General features: G+C 37.9%; 1 protein-coding gene across 1 annotated transcript; it reads right to left on the bottom strand.

Moving 5' to 3' along the window:
* Positions 1-500: 500 nt before the first annotated feature.
* LOC103134680 (uncharacterized) lies at positions 501-14,799 on the bottom strand. Its single transcript, XM_007547049.2, has 6 exons — positions 14,377-14,799; positions 11,007-11,230; positions 10,118-10,220; positions 9,496-9,591; positions 8,404-8,918; positions 501-5,673 (listed from the first exon to the last, which is right to left on the bottom strand). The coding sequence occupies exons 1-6, from the start codon at positions 14,416-14,418 to the stop codon at positions 4,224-4,226; spliced, it is 2,430 nt and encodes an 809-aa protein (XP_007547111.1). The 5' UTR covers positions 14,419-14,799; the 3' UTR covers positions 501-4,223.
* Between the last annotated feature and the right edge of the window lie 3,370 nt (positions 14,800-18,169).

Here is an 18,169-nt window from a genome sequence, read left to right on the forward strand (position 1 = left end):
TTCATTGGTCTGATGTAACGTTCTAATTTTAAATGTTGTGTTTTCATCATCTGTAAGCAGAAGATCATAATAATTGACAGAAATAATCAATTTAATAAATATGACCATGCAGCATCATTGCTGATGTATATTTAATGTTTCCTCCCACATGGCAGATTTAGACTTAAAATAGATTTTTATTTAAACAAGAAGTTCTTTTCTAATTGGAAATAGCGCTGACATTTACAAAAAGAAAATAAGATGGGGAGGGGAACATTTCTGGGGGAAACATAGTTTTGTTTTCATTTTAGCAAGAAATGCTGTGTAAGAAAAAAAAACGACACCAATGTTTGAATTTTTTGGTCAAATTCAAACAAAACTAAATCTGCCAGCCGTATGAACAATTATTGACCTAACCATAAACAAAAAGATTTACCCTCACAAAATGGGTACCGGTACCTTCTTTCTTTTAGCATTATGTTTAAGTGACTAATCTTTTCAGAAAGAGATTTGTGTTGCAGTTTCACATACTGCATAAAAGAGGTTGTGTGAAGTTTTCTTTGTAATGGTTATGCAACAAATAGAAAAAAAAAGTAGCGAATATAACAGTTTCACGAAAGCAAGGACAATGAAGTGACACAATTTAGCTTTTTGAAGCTAAAGTTGGCAGCAAGAACAATGTCAAATATAACTTAAATTGTTTGAAATTGACTTCACTTGCAGATTTCTGACAAATTTTCCAGAAAAATAAGATAGCTTGTCATATATCTATATTCCCTGGGACATGGCTTCAAACCATCTGTTTCATCATGCAGTCATGTCATGAATTTAGACATCTTCCAAAATTTTGATCAAAAATAGGGTAAAAAAAAAAAAGCATATTTTTTTCCCCCCATGTTCTCATTTCCATTACTATCATAAAATAGCTAACATCCATATATGGAGAGAATAAATTAAAAATAAAAACACCATCAACCTCATTCCAAACAGTCAGATGCACAAAATCTCTCAAAATCATACCTGAAAACTAGAATTTCTCTTTACATTACACAACCTATGGAGAGCACTCTTAAGTTTTAGAAACAAACAAAAATACCATCTATGAACAAGGACATATGATGTTTTAAATATTCTGATGATACAATTTTTATCCCTGCGCTGTATATACAGCCTCCACAACACAGCTATAAGTCTACAGAATCACATGATAAACCACTGGAGGCATCAGATGGCACCATCATATCCTCAAACTCTACCCTCAGTCGCACTGTGTGACAAAATCAATATGTACATGTCATAATGACACAAAACAACAGTAAATTCAATTTCAAAAATCCATTTAAAGAGACAATAATATTTATATAGTGTGTTCTCCTCATAAGAAAAGTAAATGAAAATATCACTAGCTTTTAAATGACTTAACTAGCATTAAAAGATTTAAAGATCATTAAAACTGTCCACGTTTGTTTTGAAACCATCACAAGAAAAATATTGAAATATGTCCAACACAACCACAATAAACTACTTTTTTCCTCCATAAATCACTATGATAGTTTATAAAGAAAACATCAACAAACACTGTCATTCTATCTACAGTTGTTCCACTGGCCTAAGTCCCTGGTACAGAAAGGTAGGGAAAACTTTTTATATAAAAATGATGTGCAAAAAGTTTTGTTCTTCTTAGGTCCCTTCCATGGAAAACACTGTAAATATCTGTGTGACCTTAGCTGTTGCCACTGCAAACTCCAAGATTACTGTGCACTTGTGATGTCTTATCACTTTGTGCATCCATTTTGATTTAAAACAAATTACTGCATTCGCTGAAAAGCCGACACCAACGTTACCTTGACAAAACTAACTTGAGGTATTATTGCACTTGTTCCTGAACTACGCACCTGTCACCAGCTTGAAGTGGAATGTCTCTGGAGCTCTACCTGCAGAGCAGACGCTGCGGACATCAGCACATCCTCCCATATGTAAGGTCTATCAGAGTTCTGCTGTCCTTTCTCAAAAAAACCCTTCTCCTCAGGATTTGAGTAAACATGCATAAACAGTTTTATGCGTAGATCTGTAAACATCCTGCCGATTTTAAAATTCCTGGCAGTAAAGGAGAGCCATGAGACGTGGTAGACTAACTACTCTATGCTGCATTCATGTCTCTGAATTAACAGTTTTCTACTCAAGTAGAAATATTCAATAAAATATTAGTGGTATGTAGTTATTTTTCTAATTCTGGCAGATCCCAGATCAGTTGCAGCAATGCATTTAGTTTTAAATCGCTGGTAAAAGATGCTGGTTGCTGAAAATAGCAGGAGCAGCAAGTGACATGATAATTATAATATTAACAATTAACGCTACTAATAGTGTAATCCTAGTAATTAACATTTATATCAGTCCTGACAGAAGGTTCTAATTAAGAGATAAATAAAAACGGTGATCGGTGTAACACTACTTTTACTAATGAGTGCTTTGACTCCAAATCACTTAATTAGGTTTCTTAAAGTGGGGAATATTTGCTGTCATATGCATGTTATTTTAGATTGAAATTAAGTAACATGAGTGCAGCATAAAGTCCTGACCAAGCACTGCAGCATATTATTTAACAGATTAAAGTTGAGCATCAAACCTTCTACATGAAAAACTGTTGCTTACCACTAATCCACGCACTTTTATTCTTGTTGCACAAAATCATACTGATTATTTTTTAACAAACTGTTACTATCTGAAAAAGGATACATTTTTCAAGATTTTGTATCAAATCTCCAAGCTGTCATTGTCTGCTTTGCTACAGTTGATTTGTGTCCTTGCCTTTGATATAAAAGGAATTTGTGATTTGTTTTAAGTGCACAGACAAGAAAATACACCTAGAATAGTATTGCTCTCCAAATATCCCAAGGCCTGTTAGAGGTTCAAACCCAAATATTTGTAAATGTTTAAAAAAAATCCAGTAAAATATACTTAGCATTGGATGTAGCATGAATCACATGGTGCAAACACACACCGGCTCATATGACCTTGCTCATTTGTTTGTCATTTCAAGCGTCATGCACTGACTCACACATTTTGTCCGGAGTGCTGTACAGTGGTCACACACCCACACGTAAAGCTATCAGTTGAGGTGATGCAAAGCAATGAGAGTAAAGTTTTCCCTTTCAGACATATATGCTAACAGAACAATACAACAATTGTGTGAAGTATCTTGCCTCCTGTCTTCCGCAGAGAGATTAGAAAATGGATGTCAGTTTTATCTTTGCACTTCAGATACTGGAGGTAATTAGTTAATAAATAAAGTCCCTTAAGACTTTACTGACAGCCCATAATCCACTAAAAATGTCACCGGAAAAATAATATTTGACAGTCTGTGAAAACAGTCAAGCAGTGATGGTTCTTGCATTAATTGAGCCCTGGGGAAGCCTGTCTATCTACACCTCACGTCAAACCCCCACTGCTGGATAGAGTTGTATAGTTTTACTTCTTATGTTCCTTTTCGTAGAACTCTAACAATCCTACTCATTTTGTAAAGCAAACATTCAACAAACTGTGTTTCTAAGAGTTTGTATCAAGGTAGAGTAACACAGTTCAGGTTTTTTAATACTGTAAACTTTACATAAATAGCCTTTTAATTTTGCTCTAGATTGAAAGCTGGGAATCAGACACCAACCAGCATTATTATCAGCATCTGCACTGCCCATTGACTGTACATGCAAAAATCAATATAAATCTGGTTTGATTAGAACTGACATGCTTTTTTGTAGTTAGGTGCTCCTGACCCCACACAACTCAGTACCCAGTGCCTGGGCATTGAACCATATCACAATTATCAAAACATCCACTGCAGCCACTCTTATCGGGATATTGAAGTGCAGTGGAAAAATAACTGAATTGAGGGTGGCTGTCAGAGTTTTTGGTATTTCCTGTTTTAAAAACAGTGTTATAAACCCACCGATGATTCCAAACATGTCTAATTGAAGTGACGTAAGAAACTCAAGGCAGCTTTATATCTTCAGTTCCATTGGGTGAATGACACCTTCCTGGAATGGACTGAAGAGACATTGGTGATTTTCTTTCACATTGTTTGTTTACACTCCAAGTCTAAATGGGCCTTCCACCAATCCTACTTCAGCTGACATCCATGTTCTTGTCTAACTCTGAGAAAGACAGAACAAGCAGATTCACATAATATTATATCATTAGTTTAACATCACACACACTCAGAGGTTAAACTAAACATTGTGTCTGTGCAGTTAGACAGTGGTGACTGTCAACAAGGAGCTTGGACACAACATGTCCTCCTGGTTGTCCAACCTGGTCCCATGAGTCAGCAGCTCCTCTACGGTTGTCCAGTCATCCAACAGCTTTCTGTTCCTCAGACGACTCAGCTTCCGTTGACTCAGCTCCAGGACAGTTTTGCATCGCCCCTCAGCAAACGGTCCAACTCCCCTGCTTTCTATTAAGCCTCCGTCTCCTATAGACGCTGCTCCCCGGCTAACAGCTTCTCGTAAAGGTCCGCCTCTGGCCAGCAGCTGTTGCTGCTTTTGCTCCCGAGCCAACAGGAAGTGTTCTCTCCTCTCTGTTCGGCTCCAGTAGCGACCCAGCAGCATGTCAGTGTTGTTCTCTTCATCAGTGCTCATTCCACTCCGTTCATCTGCCAGCTGATGAGCTCGATCTCTGAGCAACTGGCTCCTTGTGACTCGTGAGGTTGTGTTAGGTCTAGAGCTTGGGTTAGGTTTTGCCTGCAGACCGGAACCGGCATTGTGACTTGAGTTTGCATTTATTTGTCCATTCTTTGCCTCACATTCAGCAGAAGTTCCAACTCCTGTGTGGCCCTCCAAAGTGCTGTAGAGACCTCTACCTCCTCCACCTCCGTAGGACTGACGACTGGCCGGCTTTGGCCAGGTGTCGTTGACGTCTCCCGCCTGCAGTGGGAGGACATGACTCTGGAGGTGCTGCTGTTCTCTAGCTCTGCTCCTTTCCAGCTCCAGTTGCCTCTCTCTTTCCTTCTCCTCCTGGAGCTTTGTCTCTCTTTCCCTCTCCATCTCTCTTTCAATTTCTCTTTCCCTTTCAATCTCCTTTTCCTTTTGTAGTTGTCTCTTTTGTTCAAGTTCCCTCTCCATCTCCCTCTCTCTTTCTGCCATCGCTGGCTCAGGCATTAAGCTTCTATCTTGAGTGTGCCACCAGTCATTTTGTGTGATCTGACCACCCGAGTTGTCATAGCATCGCTCACTGGTGTTGGTGCCCCTGACGTGTCCCAAAGCAGCCGGGTGTTGTTGGGGTGATAGGGCCATGCCTGTTGGGTGGGAAGCCATCACACCAGCATCTAGCTCACCTTCCTCTGGCAGGCCTGGTGGAAGGACGTTGTGTGGAGTGACACCTCCACAGTAGTGCAGAGTTGCAGCACAGTAGGAAGGTGATGCTGGGTGGCTGGCCCGGCGGCGGTATTCCTGCGGAGGCGGTCGGTGGTGTAGGGTTCTGCTCCTCCTCAGCATGCCTACTGAGCTTGAACCCTGGTGGTTGTACTGCTGCTGCATGGGTATTTGTGGTCTTCGATGGCTGGAGGGTGTGCTGCAGGTGGAGAGGACTGGGGCATTTATACGTGGGACTGCGGTGTGAGAGGGGTTGAAGAGAGCACCGCTGCTAGAGCTGTGGCGGTTCAGACAGGGTCGGTCAGCTTTATGGAACTGGACCGATGAAACCCTGGAAATGAAATTGTTCTAGTTAACTGATGCGACAACATGTGCAGCTGAAATCATGTTTCCATACACATCGTAAAAAGACATAGCCATTTCCTTAACTATCACCATCAGCACTGGATCAGAAAGAAAAAAAAACATATCAGTTGAAATTACTGACATTTGTATTTGTGAAATTAAAATTAATAAAAGGAATTTCTCTTTAGAAATGAATTTATTTTCTTTAAAATCTGAAGTTTACAGCTGAAGTTTACATACAATTTGAAACTAGATCCCGCTGGCTTTCAACTCCAGCGGGATCTAGTTTTAAATTGTATGTTTTTGTTTTGAAACTGTAAGTTTTTATTTTTTTTATTGTTATGTTGTGTTTTGATGTACAGCACTTTGTATCAGCTGTGGTTGTTTTAAAGTGCTTTACAAATAAAGTTGGTATGGTATGCACTAAGGTCTATGGCTTTAAAGCTGCAGTATGTAACTTTTTGATGAAACTATTACTATGTAGTGACAGTACAAATAATCAGTGAAAGAAACTGAGCTCCTATGCTTTCTCCCAGTTCTCCCAGTGCTAACTAGAAACAACCAATCAGAGCCAGGAGGCGAGTCTTGGTGCTGTCAATCAGACCTCCTTCTGGCTTTGATTGGTTATTTTTTGTCTGGCGTGATGCATTTTTTCAGACAATAGTAGTTCAAGGAGGTGTATGACCATTTGTATGACAGTATGTTATGAGACCGATTAACTGTCGTATACTGTCACAACACAGTGACAGTTTTATCAAATATGTAAAAAATTTTTTTATAAAATTATATATATATATATATAATTTTATACTGCAACTTTAAACAACTTGTGAAAGCTTGTTGTCTAACATTAAGTTAAAAACAAGATATCTGTGGACTTCCAAAAATCTGCATCCTCCTTTGAATTTTCAGATGCCTGAATCTGCACTATTCACCTACTCATAAAATAATTATCAAGAATAAACCCCATGGAAATGTGCAGTCATAATACTATTCAGGAAGGATTCAGATACTTTGTGTTGTGCTGACATAGGCTGGAAGGCTGGTCAGCAAGGAAGAAGCAATTACTCCAAAAGCAACATTAAAAAAGATAGGCTTACTGTTGCACCGAGGGAGCAAAGATCTTAATATTGCCAACCATAACCTGTGCTCTGATGACACTTGAAAATTGATAAAAGTTTCACTGTTACATTTGGAGAAAAAAGCCTGAAGGCACCATCCCATTGGGTGGCACTGTTATGTTGATGGGAGGCAAATTACAAATTATATTGCATCTTGAAGAAAGAGCTTTATATGCAAATATGCAAGCAACATTTCAAGACATGAGCTAAGACATTAAATATTGGGTACAAACATGCCTTCTGACTTCACAAAGACCCTACAAGCATGCCTCTAAATTAGTTACAAAGTGACTTTAAAACAAGAAAGTTACTGTTTTGGCTTAACCTTAACCCACAAAGCCATCATGTTGATCTCTTAAAAACTCATAGAAAATATGTGGACAGAACTCAAATGGTGTGTGCAAACAAGGGGACCTATAAACAGTTCTGGCAGGAGGAATGGGCCAAAATTCTAACGTACTGTTTTTAGAAGCTTAGGAATGGATAGTCAAAACATTTGACTCCAGTCATACAGTTCAAAAGTAATGCTACCAAATACTAAAGAAATATAGGTAAACCTCAAACTTTGACTAAAGTAATACAAAAAACTGTCTTTCATGTAATTCTGGTGTTTGGCAAATGGAAATAAATTTGAATGAGCAGAATAATTCTCAATTGACAGGGCACACATTTTTGATTAATAAAATATATTCTGCTCTATTCATTTGGAAAGCAATGCCAGTGTAAATAGAGGGACTCATGAAACATTACATTTAAAATGTGCACAAGTCTTTCCGGTAGGCTCCCTAACACTTATTTAAATACTATGTTACTTTTAAACAAGGCAGCCACTTAACTAATGAATAGTAAAGGAATGTTTTGGTGGTGGACAAAATGAAGTCATGGTTTTGAACACAGGTAACTGAAGGAAAGTTCTATTTTTAAAACAAACACCAAACCGCTGCAAGGCAGGTTGTCCAAAAAATAACTACATGGATGTATGAGCACAGATTTGATATGACAGAATACACAGAGCAAATAAATGCATAAATCTAGCATAGGACTACTGAAAAGTCACGATTATAAATGCTGAAAGAGGTGATGGTGATAGTAATTTATGAAAAGTGTGATGACTCATATATGAAAACTTTTGAATTGGTCAGCAGAAAAAGAAACAAAACAACTGATGGAAACATTGACAGAACCTGACTATTGATATATTTTGGGGTAAAAAGTATGAGTAATTGGTAATTGTAATTATTTACCACTAAGTAATGCTTCAGATGAAGGCAAATACAATACTAAAAACACAAGACTCATTCCTGAAGCCATTCTCACTCTAAGGCAAATTTCTATTGTGAAGTGTCATTTTATGGTTTGAAAAATGGACGCAACACTTTCTACTCTTCTGTGCTTTGTTGAACCAAATTAGAAAGCAAGTTTGACAGAACTGTCCTTTTTGTAGCACATGAGCACTGTTACCAGCCTGTCTTAGGTGTGGGGTTTCAAATGATTTCCATGTGATTCACAATTTAAAAAATAAAAAAAAATCATAGTGGATAAGACTGTAATTAAGATCAATGTTACTAATCAATGAAATATTTTTCCCAAATTACCTGAAAAGTCCACGAGGCTGGACATCCATGACTGGCCCAGCTCCATCCTCCATCCCATTTTGCAGGTGCTGACATGGGGGCTGCATCGTCAGGGCCTCTGGTATCGACTCGAGCAGCTCCCTGTGGCTCTTGGGGCAGCTGTCACGCCTCTCGCGTCTCTCGCATGGTTCACCCTGATGTTGCATCCTGGCATTGTACAGACGCATCCTCTTCTCTAAGAGCCTTTGGAAGTGCCTGAACTCACCGGTGCTAACACTGTAGAAGCCTGAATCGCTGAGCTCCGAGGAGATGAAAGACTCTGAGGACGGAGAGCCCCCACCTCCGAACCCCCCACACCCAGCAGTGGCAAAGTTCCCATGAGGATGACAGTCTTCCAGACCTCCCTCCTCTGTCTCCAGCCCTGAGAGATCACCCTGATGGAGGGAGCCATCTGTCCAGCCCAGACCACTGTCCAACTCATGGTGAAGGGGCATGTAACCCAATGGCTTCTCCAGGATGAAGTCCTCATCGTCAGTCTACAAGACAAGAGATGCTCATTCTAAAGGACAGTTCACAAACAGGCAAATCAGAAGCTAAAAATAACTGCATGTTGCATGTGTAGTTCCTCAATACAAACTGGATGAGTTTGTGGAACAATAGGATGCCAAAAACTCAGAAAGATTGTTTTGTTGTTTTAGTAAAGCAAGAAGGTCTCCAAAATCTAAGAATTACTCCAACAATCAACATGTTTAGACATGTTTAGACTCCTTGTGTTGTCTAATCTCCAGCCTATAAATTCTTGCAAATTTCTTTGTTCTAGTTTTAAAGAAATTATATTTAAAATTTCTTAAAGTACCAGTTCATTGTTGTCACACAGTTAAAAATGAACAGGGCAGTTGCTGAAGGTTTTAATTGCATCTCACACTCCAAAGCAGTGGAATCAGTTCTCAGGGGCCATGTTTTAATTCTTCCCCTAATTCAACACACCTGAATCAAATGGTAGTTCAACAGCAGGATTCTGGAGAACTTTATGACATGCTGTGATATTGGTTTTGGAATAGAATGGAGACTGTGAGTAGAAAATGTCACTAAAAAAGGTAAGATTGCAGATACCTGGCTGTGGCAGGTTGTTGGTTCATCTAAGTCAGGATTGCAACATCCCATCAGGCAATTCTTCCTTTTTTGTCGACGTCTGGCGAGTTCGAGATCCTAAAGAATTTATGCAGTGGAAAATTGGAAATAATTAATGGAATAAACATAACAAGTACTTTTCTAGGCTTATTTGACTACGTAACACTTTCATACATTATTTCTAAAAACCTCTTCAAGAAATATTTAATCAGAATTCTCTTTTTCTATGAAAACATTGAGTAAAAAAGCTAATAGCCAATATAAAATTGTAGCTTGAAGTCCAGCAAACCGTGGTGGTATAAGGTATTGATTCAAATGACCTGTACATATGCATACCACGCTTTGTTTCTTTTTTTTGTGTGTGTGTGAATAGGTTTTAAGACCACGTCTTTCCTCCACTCACCAGTCATGTGTTACTGTGTTTTGGTCTAATAAATAAAATCCCAGTTATACACACCAACATTTGTGATACTTTTGCAAGGTGCTGTAGAAGATTTCCAACATTGCTTTGATTTCTTTTTATTTTATCCAAGCTGATAAAATGCAGCATATATTCACATCAATGTTTATTTCTTGGAGCTTTTTTTTTTATTGTTCACCTCACCTGATGGTTGATTTCCACAGTGTCCCGTGGTGAGCTAGACATATAGCTGTACCGTCCTCCATCACAGTGATCTTGTGGCAGAGACAGATGGCCATAATAATGTCTGAGAAAAAACAAGATGAACATTTTAGCAGCTTTTGAGACAATTATGTATGTTTTATGAAAGCTGTGGTTAAAGCCTATAAAACGAATCCCAAAACAATCAAACAGTCCTAAATAAATTTAAATGCCAGAGCTTCTGCAATCACAGGATAATAGAGACTAATCTGCTCTGAGTGTTTACGTGTGATTTACATAACTAGTACCCAAATATTTTGCAAAAACTTCAAATATCTTATTGGATATCTTAAAGTGATTGGTGGTTGTCATTCAGTGAAATAAAGTCATTTAAAGCATAATAAATAAGTCATAATTTAACAGCTCTTTATAGAAATGTTTTACTAACATGCAGGCCATTAATTCATTACATATGTTGTGTAGGCCTGTCACAATAATACACAATAATTCATAAATCAATTGATTGCATGATAAATTAAAATAAGCTCAATAACTTCCATTGGTATAAATTATCTCTTTTTTTCCTCTATTTCTACCAAAAACTGGATGATAAAAGTTTTCAGTTTGGTGCTTTGGTGTCAACAAACCTTTACTTTGAAGGACAATTTTATTTACAAAGACTTCAAAATTAATTGTATTTGTTGTTTTATTTATTTAGTCTTCCAGTTCCAGTGTTAAATGTTCATTAGAATTTAAAGTTCACTGACCTTTTAGAATGTGATCTGGCATTATTATTTTTTGCCATTACCATTATATTACTTAAAAATAGTTTCAAAACAGCAATATTATCGTTTATCACGATAATTTCTGGAGCAATTTATCACAGGCCTACCTGTCTGGGTAGGAGGGGCTAGATGTGTTAATTCCCGCCCCCCTCATTGGAAGAGGTAGGTTGAGGTGCTGCAGGTTGAGCGGCAGGGGTTCCCAGGATCCCCTGTCTCCCTCATTGCCCCGCCTCCTCTGGCCCTTGATTTGCAAGGTGATGGGGCGCTGACTCGCAGCAATAATCCTCAAAGCATCCCGCTGGCTTAGGTGTGCTAGACTCCGCCCACTCATCTGAGTCAAGTGAACAAACACAGATAGGATATTATGGTGGAATGTACATGGCCTTTCCTGGAGGATGATATTATCATTTTTGCTTCAACCAGGGATACACATGAATTAAACTCCAATTGTCACTCTTTTTTTATGATAAATTTGCTATGGATTTATCATAAAACATGAGTTTTAATCTCTGCAACATTTAACTTTAGCAGAATCAGAAGTCACATCATCAAAACGATAGTCATCAGTTATTTGAATGCATGAGGTTGACTGGGTTAGGAAATGTATTTGGCATGTCGTTTTTATGCCCTCATATTATGTCACTAAATAAATCAATAACTTTTCTTTAAAGTTTTCCACAGGAGCACTTTTTTCTCAGTGTCTGACAAACGAACAACATTTGCTCTGCTCTGCTCTATTTCCTCTTCATATGAGTTATTTAAATTACACATCTGCCACATGTCTGCCTTTACCTTGAAATGACTTTTCACTAACTACCCACTAAGCAATAGCCCTGAGGCCAAATATAGATTTCATTAAGACATCAGTTGAAGTTAAACTTATGCAACCCTGATTTAGATTCATATATGTATTTTAGACTGAAGCTGTCTGGTTTAAAAGAAAACTAAAAATTAAAAGGATAAAAACGAAATGTCTGGAAATCATGGAAAAATATTAGGAAGCATGAACTGGAACTTAAAGAATCTAATTTGACTAAATTTCAATCAGTAATCTCATCTTTTTTTCATTGGCAAGCTCAAAAACTAAATTAAACTCCACATTTACAGTGTGGGGTATATATGAGGATAACAAAAATAATATCAGAGGACTGTAAAAAAACTGAATGTTGAAAATTAAGTGAATGAAAACCAATAAACATTTCTTCAATAAAAACAGCAGTGATTGGAATCTTAACTCAGTTTTTCTCTTTTTCTTCCAGTTCAGCAAGCAGAGATTTATGTAACAAAACTAACAGATCTTCATGCCAAGATATCCTGCACAGCGCGCCAGTCTTTGTTTTAAGAAACATTTTTAAATATAATTACATAACTAAATGCTAATTTGGAGGCTCAGACAGGAATAGTTGACAAGTACAGAAGCCAGAATGTAATGCTTTCTACTCTCATGCAGGTTGATTGTAAATCTGGAGGTTTAGAGTCCTTGTCAAATGGCATTTTGACTAAAAATCTGGAGGTTTTTAGTCAAAAAACTCCAGATTTTTTTGATAATTGTTTGTGTTCAAACCATTATCTTAATGGTTTGAACACAATACATGTTGTAAACTGGCAAATGGCGTTTTGATTAAAAATCTGGATTTTTTTTTTTTTCAAAATCTCTTTCTCTTTCTTACCGTTTATTCAGTGTCACATGCTTTAAAGCACTTTGAAATGCCTTGCTGCTGAAATGTGCTGTACAAATAAAATTTGATTGATTGATTGTTTTGAATAACATATTGAGTAAACTTGAGGGAGTCATGACTAATCACATGAGTAAAACTATTCAACACAAAGACAGTGCTGCAAAAATAATAGTTGCCCCTACTTTGAGGGGTCAAACTCTGGAAGGTTTGACCCCTCAAACAGTGATTCTGAAAAAAGATGGGAAAAGAAAAAAAATATATAAGTGACCTACAATACTTAGAGAATCAGTTTAGGCCAGAAAATGTACAGCCAGTTGCCTCAGTAAAGGAACAGTAAGATCTTACCTGTAGTTGAATTATAGAATGTGCTAAAGCTATGCTACAATATCTTTGATAGCACCACCTAAGTGAGTGCCAACACATCCATATATGGCATTGCTTTTGGTACATTTTGCTGCCAAAGCCAATTAAAATTGTTGCTGCTGTATGCAATATTTGTCTATAACATTTTGAGAATGTTATAGGTAAAATACCCTGCATTTCTGCAATCAGTTTGTTCTGGACTCAAAGATAAAGGCAGAATAAATCCGATAACTGCACATTGCACATCACAGTTCTGTGTGTGTGAATCAAGTAAAGGAATCAAGTAAAGGTCAGAATCAAGTAAAGGAAAATATGAGATGATTCTTGCATTTTTTTTTCAAAAAAGGACAAAAAACTCTGAGAAACTGCACAGATGCTTAATCCTCCATTTATCTTCCAAACATTTTTGACTTCTGTGTGTTGTCTTCACACAGTGTAAATACTAATCTTGGCAGTTCCCATTGAAATTATGTGAACTTGGACTTCATAACAAATTTATCCCAGGAACAACTGCTATGAACAGAGTGGGGAATACAGCTTAGCTAATGACCAGATGCTGCTCAGTGGCATCATGGGAATCACTGAGGAATTATTCCAGTTCGGTCATGGATTGTGGGAATCCAGCATCCATCGACGCCTCTGTGCATTTTTTTGGAATGCAAGCTGCCATTTTGAAGGCAGCGTTCATTCCATCATCCTTTTTTTACTATTATCTTAATGGTTTGAACGCAATACATGTTGCAAACTGGCAAAATCATAAGACACAACTGGGCAGCAAGATTCTGTTTCTCTCTGACAGATGGTTGGATTAGGGACACCTGGGCAGCCACAGCGTGTTCATCAAACATGACAAATATGAGTATGTCTCTGTAGGTCTGCAGTGAGGTGTGTTACTTCTGAAAAGCGGCATAACCCTTATTCTGCTTGCTACATATCAGTGCATGCGGCTCAAAAGCCATCGAATTAGACGCATGAACAGCATTGTTAACTCCAGTGCATCAGAACCATGAGTCACCCTCCGCTACATTCAGCTACACACAGACACACACACACGCGTACACGCACACACACAACATGCATACAGCGTGAGCAAAGGAGCACAAAATGGCACCTGTATGTAAAGACGGCGGATGGCAGCAGGATGAGTGGGATTCTTTTGAAGGTGCCAGTGACACAAATGAGACAAAATCTAACATAACTTTGTAAAGAAATGGCATGAACAACTTAACATTGTGTTTAATTGTCTCACATTCAAATGCAAAATCCTGCAGAAATCCCAATGCCTACTTTGAGTCTCATTAAATACACACATACTGACACATCCACAAGCAAAAAGCACAAGCACTGGTGACTCCATTTTATCTAATTCAAATGAGAGCTAATTAAAAATACACAGCAGGATTTCTAGCAGTCAGACAGTTTTTTAATGGCTTACCGTTTGGTCACCCATCCATGGTCCAGAGAGCCAACAGCCCATCTCCACAGCAACAGAAGGCAGCTGCCGAGGGTTTTGGTAAAATCAGCTTCTCTGCTGGTTCCCTTCAGCAGATCGCCTCTTCTGCCTCCTCCTCTTCCTCCGCCTTGCAATCTCTCTCTTTCTTTCTTTTATTCTCTCTCTCTCTCTCTAATCACAGTGCCTTTTCCCCTCAGCTTTTATCCTCAGCTTCTGTTTCCCCACACTTTCATTCAAGCAGGACCTCTTGTTTTCCATCTGTTTCTTCAACATCTCTTGCCACATCTCCTTCAAAAACTGCTTGAAATTTCAACATTCTGCACACAAACAGAGGCACGACATGCATGCATGGCAGCGCTGCAGTCATAAAAAAAATATGCGCAGGCTGACAGTGCGTTCAGAGATGGAGAGGGAAACACACAGCCAGGATGCTGTCTGATTGGTGTCCTTTAAAGAGTCATCAGCCAATCACATGCACTGTTCTCCTTGTGGAGGTTTTCCTCTGTGTCTGAAACTCCTCAGCAAAGCTTCATGCAAGAGGCAGCCTCCACTGCAGTGATACACTCGGCAGCAGGGGAAACACGCTATCAAACTATCCATCTTCTAGCTGCTCAGCTAGGATCTCCCCCTAGCAGATGCATGCTGGGAGATGGAGTGAAGGCATTGTGGCTCTTTCTTGCTTATCGGAATCAACCCGAAAGATGTTCTACTTTGACAAGTTTATTAATCTGAGTTTTGAAACAAACTTAAAAGAGGATGCTCAGTCCCTATCTTAGGCATTTTTTTCAGACTTTCGTTTGTATCAAATTCTCAAGTACAAGAGCAACAACACATTTTCACAAGTCACAAAGGACAGCACAAATGAAATAAAAAAAAATAAACCTATACTGGTTGTAGTAGTGTGCACACTCTTTTTTCTTTTCTTTTTTTTTTTTTTTTTGCTCTAGTGGCCTTTTTTAACAGGAAAGTGAGTTTCCTGTTAAACTCACTTTAACAGGAAACTCACTTTAACAGGAAACTCACTTTTGTTAGTCAAAATGCTTTTGACTAACAAAGCATTCTGGCTTTGTTAGTCAAAAATTTGGATTTATCTTCTGTTGATTTAGACTTGCACTCATTATGAAGCTGAAAAAATACATTCTGTTTTTATGGTCAGCATTCTGATAGACCACTGAAGGTTTGGGGCCAAAACTGTCAGGTGTTCTGTTCTTGATTAAAGAAACTCATTTAATATCTTGGGAGGAAATTTGTGGATGAACACAAATTAATAAAATATTCCATATTTTCACATCACGTCATCTGATATTTCTTCCCTACCAGGTAGCGACTGTGTCAGCTTTTCTTGTACTATCCACAACATTCTTCCCTTTTTAACTTTTTCCAATTCATCCTTACATTGGACTTCACTCACTTGCTCCTCTTGATTTCCAAGGTATTCAACATTCAATACTGCCTGGCTACTTTCTCTCTTGACAATGTTTCAGTAGACATGTCTAGTCAAAATCTAGGCCTAACTACACCTAAGAGAATGTTATAAGTGTGTGAATTGATGTTCACAGATGCTCTCCACCCATTATATAGAAGCTTGAGCATCACTGCAAAACAAAAACAAAAATTAGCTCTCTAAATATTGGTTCATGAACAGAAAACTCTAAATTTTATTATTTTCTTATTTTTATTTGAAAAACAAAATTCAAACTAAGAATCATTTTCCTTTCAATCTCATGTTATGCATTGCTTTATGTTGGATACATAAAATCCCATTAAAATGTGATACTTTTCTCTGCTGAAGAACAGTGTCACAATGTTTCATTGCGGGGATGGTGTATTCTTTGCAATTTGTAAGGGCACCTTTTCCCACATATGCAGAAAGGATCCACTGCAGGGATTGTGTCAAACTGCAAGCATTTGTTATGTCTTTCTTTGAAAAACCAATTACTCATTGACCATTTTAGAAATAGGGAAGATTTTACCATTATTTAACTTTTTTAATTGAATAATTAAAGATTTTATTTGCAGAAAAAATGAAGCCCAAATTCTTTCCTACTAATTTATGATTATGTTCTACTCTGTGTGGGCCAATGAAATAGAATCCTCATAAAATACATTACAGTTTGTGACAAAAATAATAAACAGTAAGAAAAATAGGTTTAAAAAACCTTTTTAAGGCACAATACCTGCCTAACTACAGGCAGGTATTGCCTGTTGGTTGGTCTTCCCGATACGCCACCTCATCTTCCTCCCCTCCACTTGGTTGATTTAGGAAGCCAACACTTGATTGATGAAACTACTTGACATATGTGTGAGTTTGATCTGTAGCTTTCGAACAGCTGGTACGAGAACATATTTTACAAAGCATCCTTTGCTTTTTATGTCGACATGACAACAGACCACGTCCTGCCCACAAAGTCATCTGAATGCCACTTCAACATAGTTTCATTTCATCTGGTTCACTCTAAATGACCCTGCTTTTTAACTGTTTGGTTGTCATGGTAACAGGCTTGCATGAAAAAAGAAGGGATTGTGTGTGTTGCTTGTGAATTCACTGGAATGTCTTTTACTAGAGCAGCTCTCCTTTTTGTGCACCGATGCTGAATACGAGTGTTAGTGGTGACACCGTGGACGGACAGATGGTGGCAGTGATAATGGATGCATGTCTTACTGCTGATGAACGTGATGATGATGAAGATGATGGGTGCATCTGGATGCCTGTAGCTGAGCTCTGCCATTTTTGTACTAAAGTGCGGAGGCGGAAAGAAAGAGCGATGGAGAGTGAGCATGTGTGCTTTACCCACTCACACACACACACACCCATACTGTAGAGCTTCAGCTGCGACACACAGACCTGTCTGTGGCTAAAAATGGAAAGCATACTTGCTGTTGCTGAGAAGCCACAAGAAGGCTCAAAATGAGGCAAGTGTACATGCAGAGATTCTTATTTGCATACATCCTGAAAGAATATCGGAGATATAAAAATTACAATATTAAAATATGTTTTAATGACTTTATCTTATCATCAAGCAGCAACAGTTAAACGTCCTAAGGCACCTAATCTTCTGTAATTATAAAATGTTCCAGGGCCTTTTAAAGAAGGTGCTCCATTGATACCCCTTTGATTGATCAGTATGTTCAATTGAATGTCTCATGCAACTAACTATTTAACCACATTATCAATGAATTGGAACATAATTTATGTGTCTTTTTTTCCCTTATCACATTTATTTATGTAAACAGGGACAGGACAAAATAACAAAAACATGTATAGTATTTGTAAATACACCAGATTATAGCCCAAGTCTGTTTGGTTTTGCCGTGACTGATTAGTATTAATATACAAAATAATATCACATCCTAGAAATTCCTCTTAAAATATACACAGAATTATGTAAAACATAAGGGAAAGAAAAAAACTCTGTGTTGTATCAGTGTCATCTTTCAGTTGGTGTGTTTTTTATGCTAGTAAGCCCATCTTTTATATTGGTGATAAACATATTCAGGACGTGATACAGACTGTGAACTTAAGTATTTATAACTGTGTATGACTCTCAGATTATCCAGGATTAAGTTTATCTGTGTAGGAGTTTCTTGGTGGCTCCAAACAACAGATGTATTTGATTTTTAACATTGAAGTAAGGAAATATTATTATTCATAGGGAAGCCTTAAGATAAAGATTTTCTGACAGTTTCCTTTTTTTCCAAATTTGTTTCTTGCTTATCATGTGTAACTGGATATAATGTCTAAGTTTTAGAACTAAGGTGTTCCAAAGTGTTAAAT

The sequence above is a fragment of the Poecilia formosa genome, unplaced genomic scaffold (assembly GCF_000485575.1).
Source record: "Poecilia formosa unplaced genomic scaffold, Poecilia_formosa-5.1.2 Scaffold18, whole genome shotgun sequence".
Classification (NCBI taxonomy): Eukaryota; Metazoa; Chordata; class Actinopteri; order Cyprinodontiformes; family Poeciliidae; genus Poecilia; species Poecilia formosa.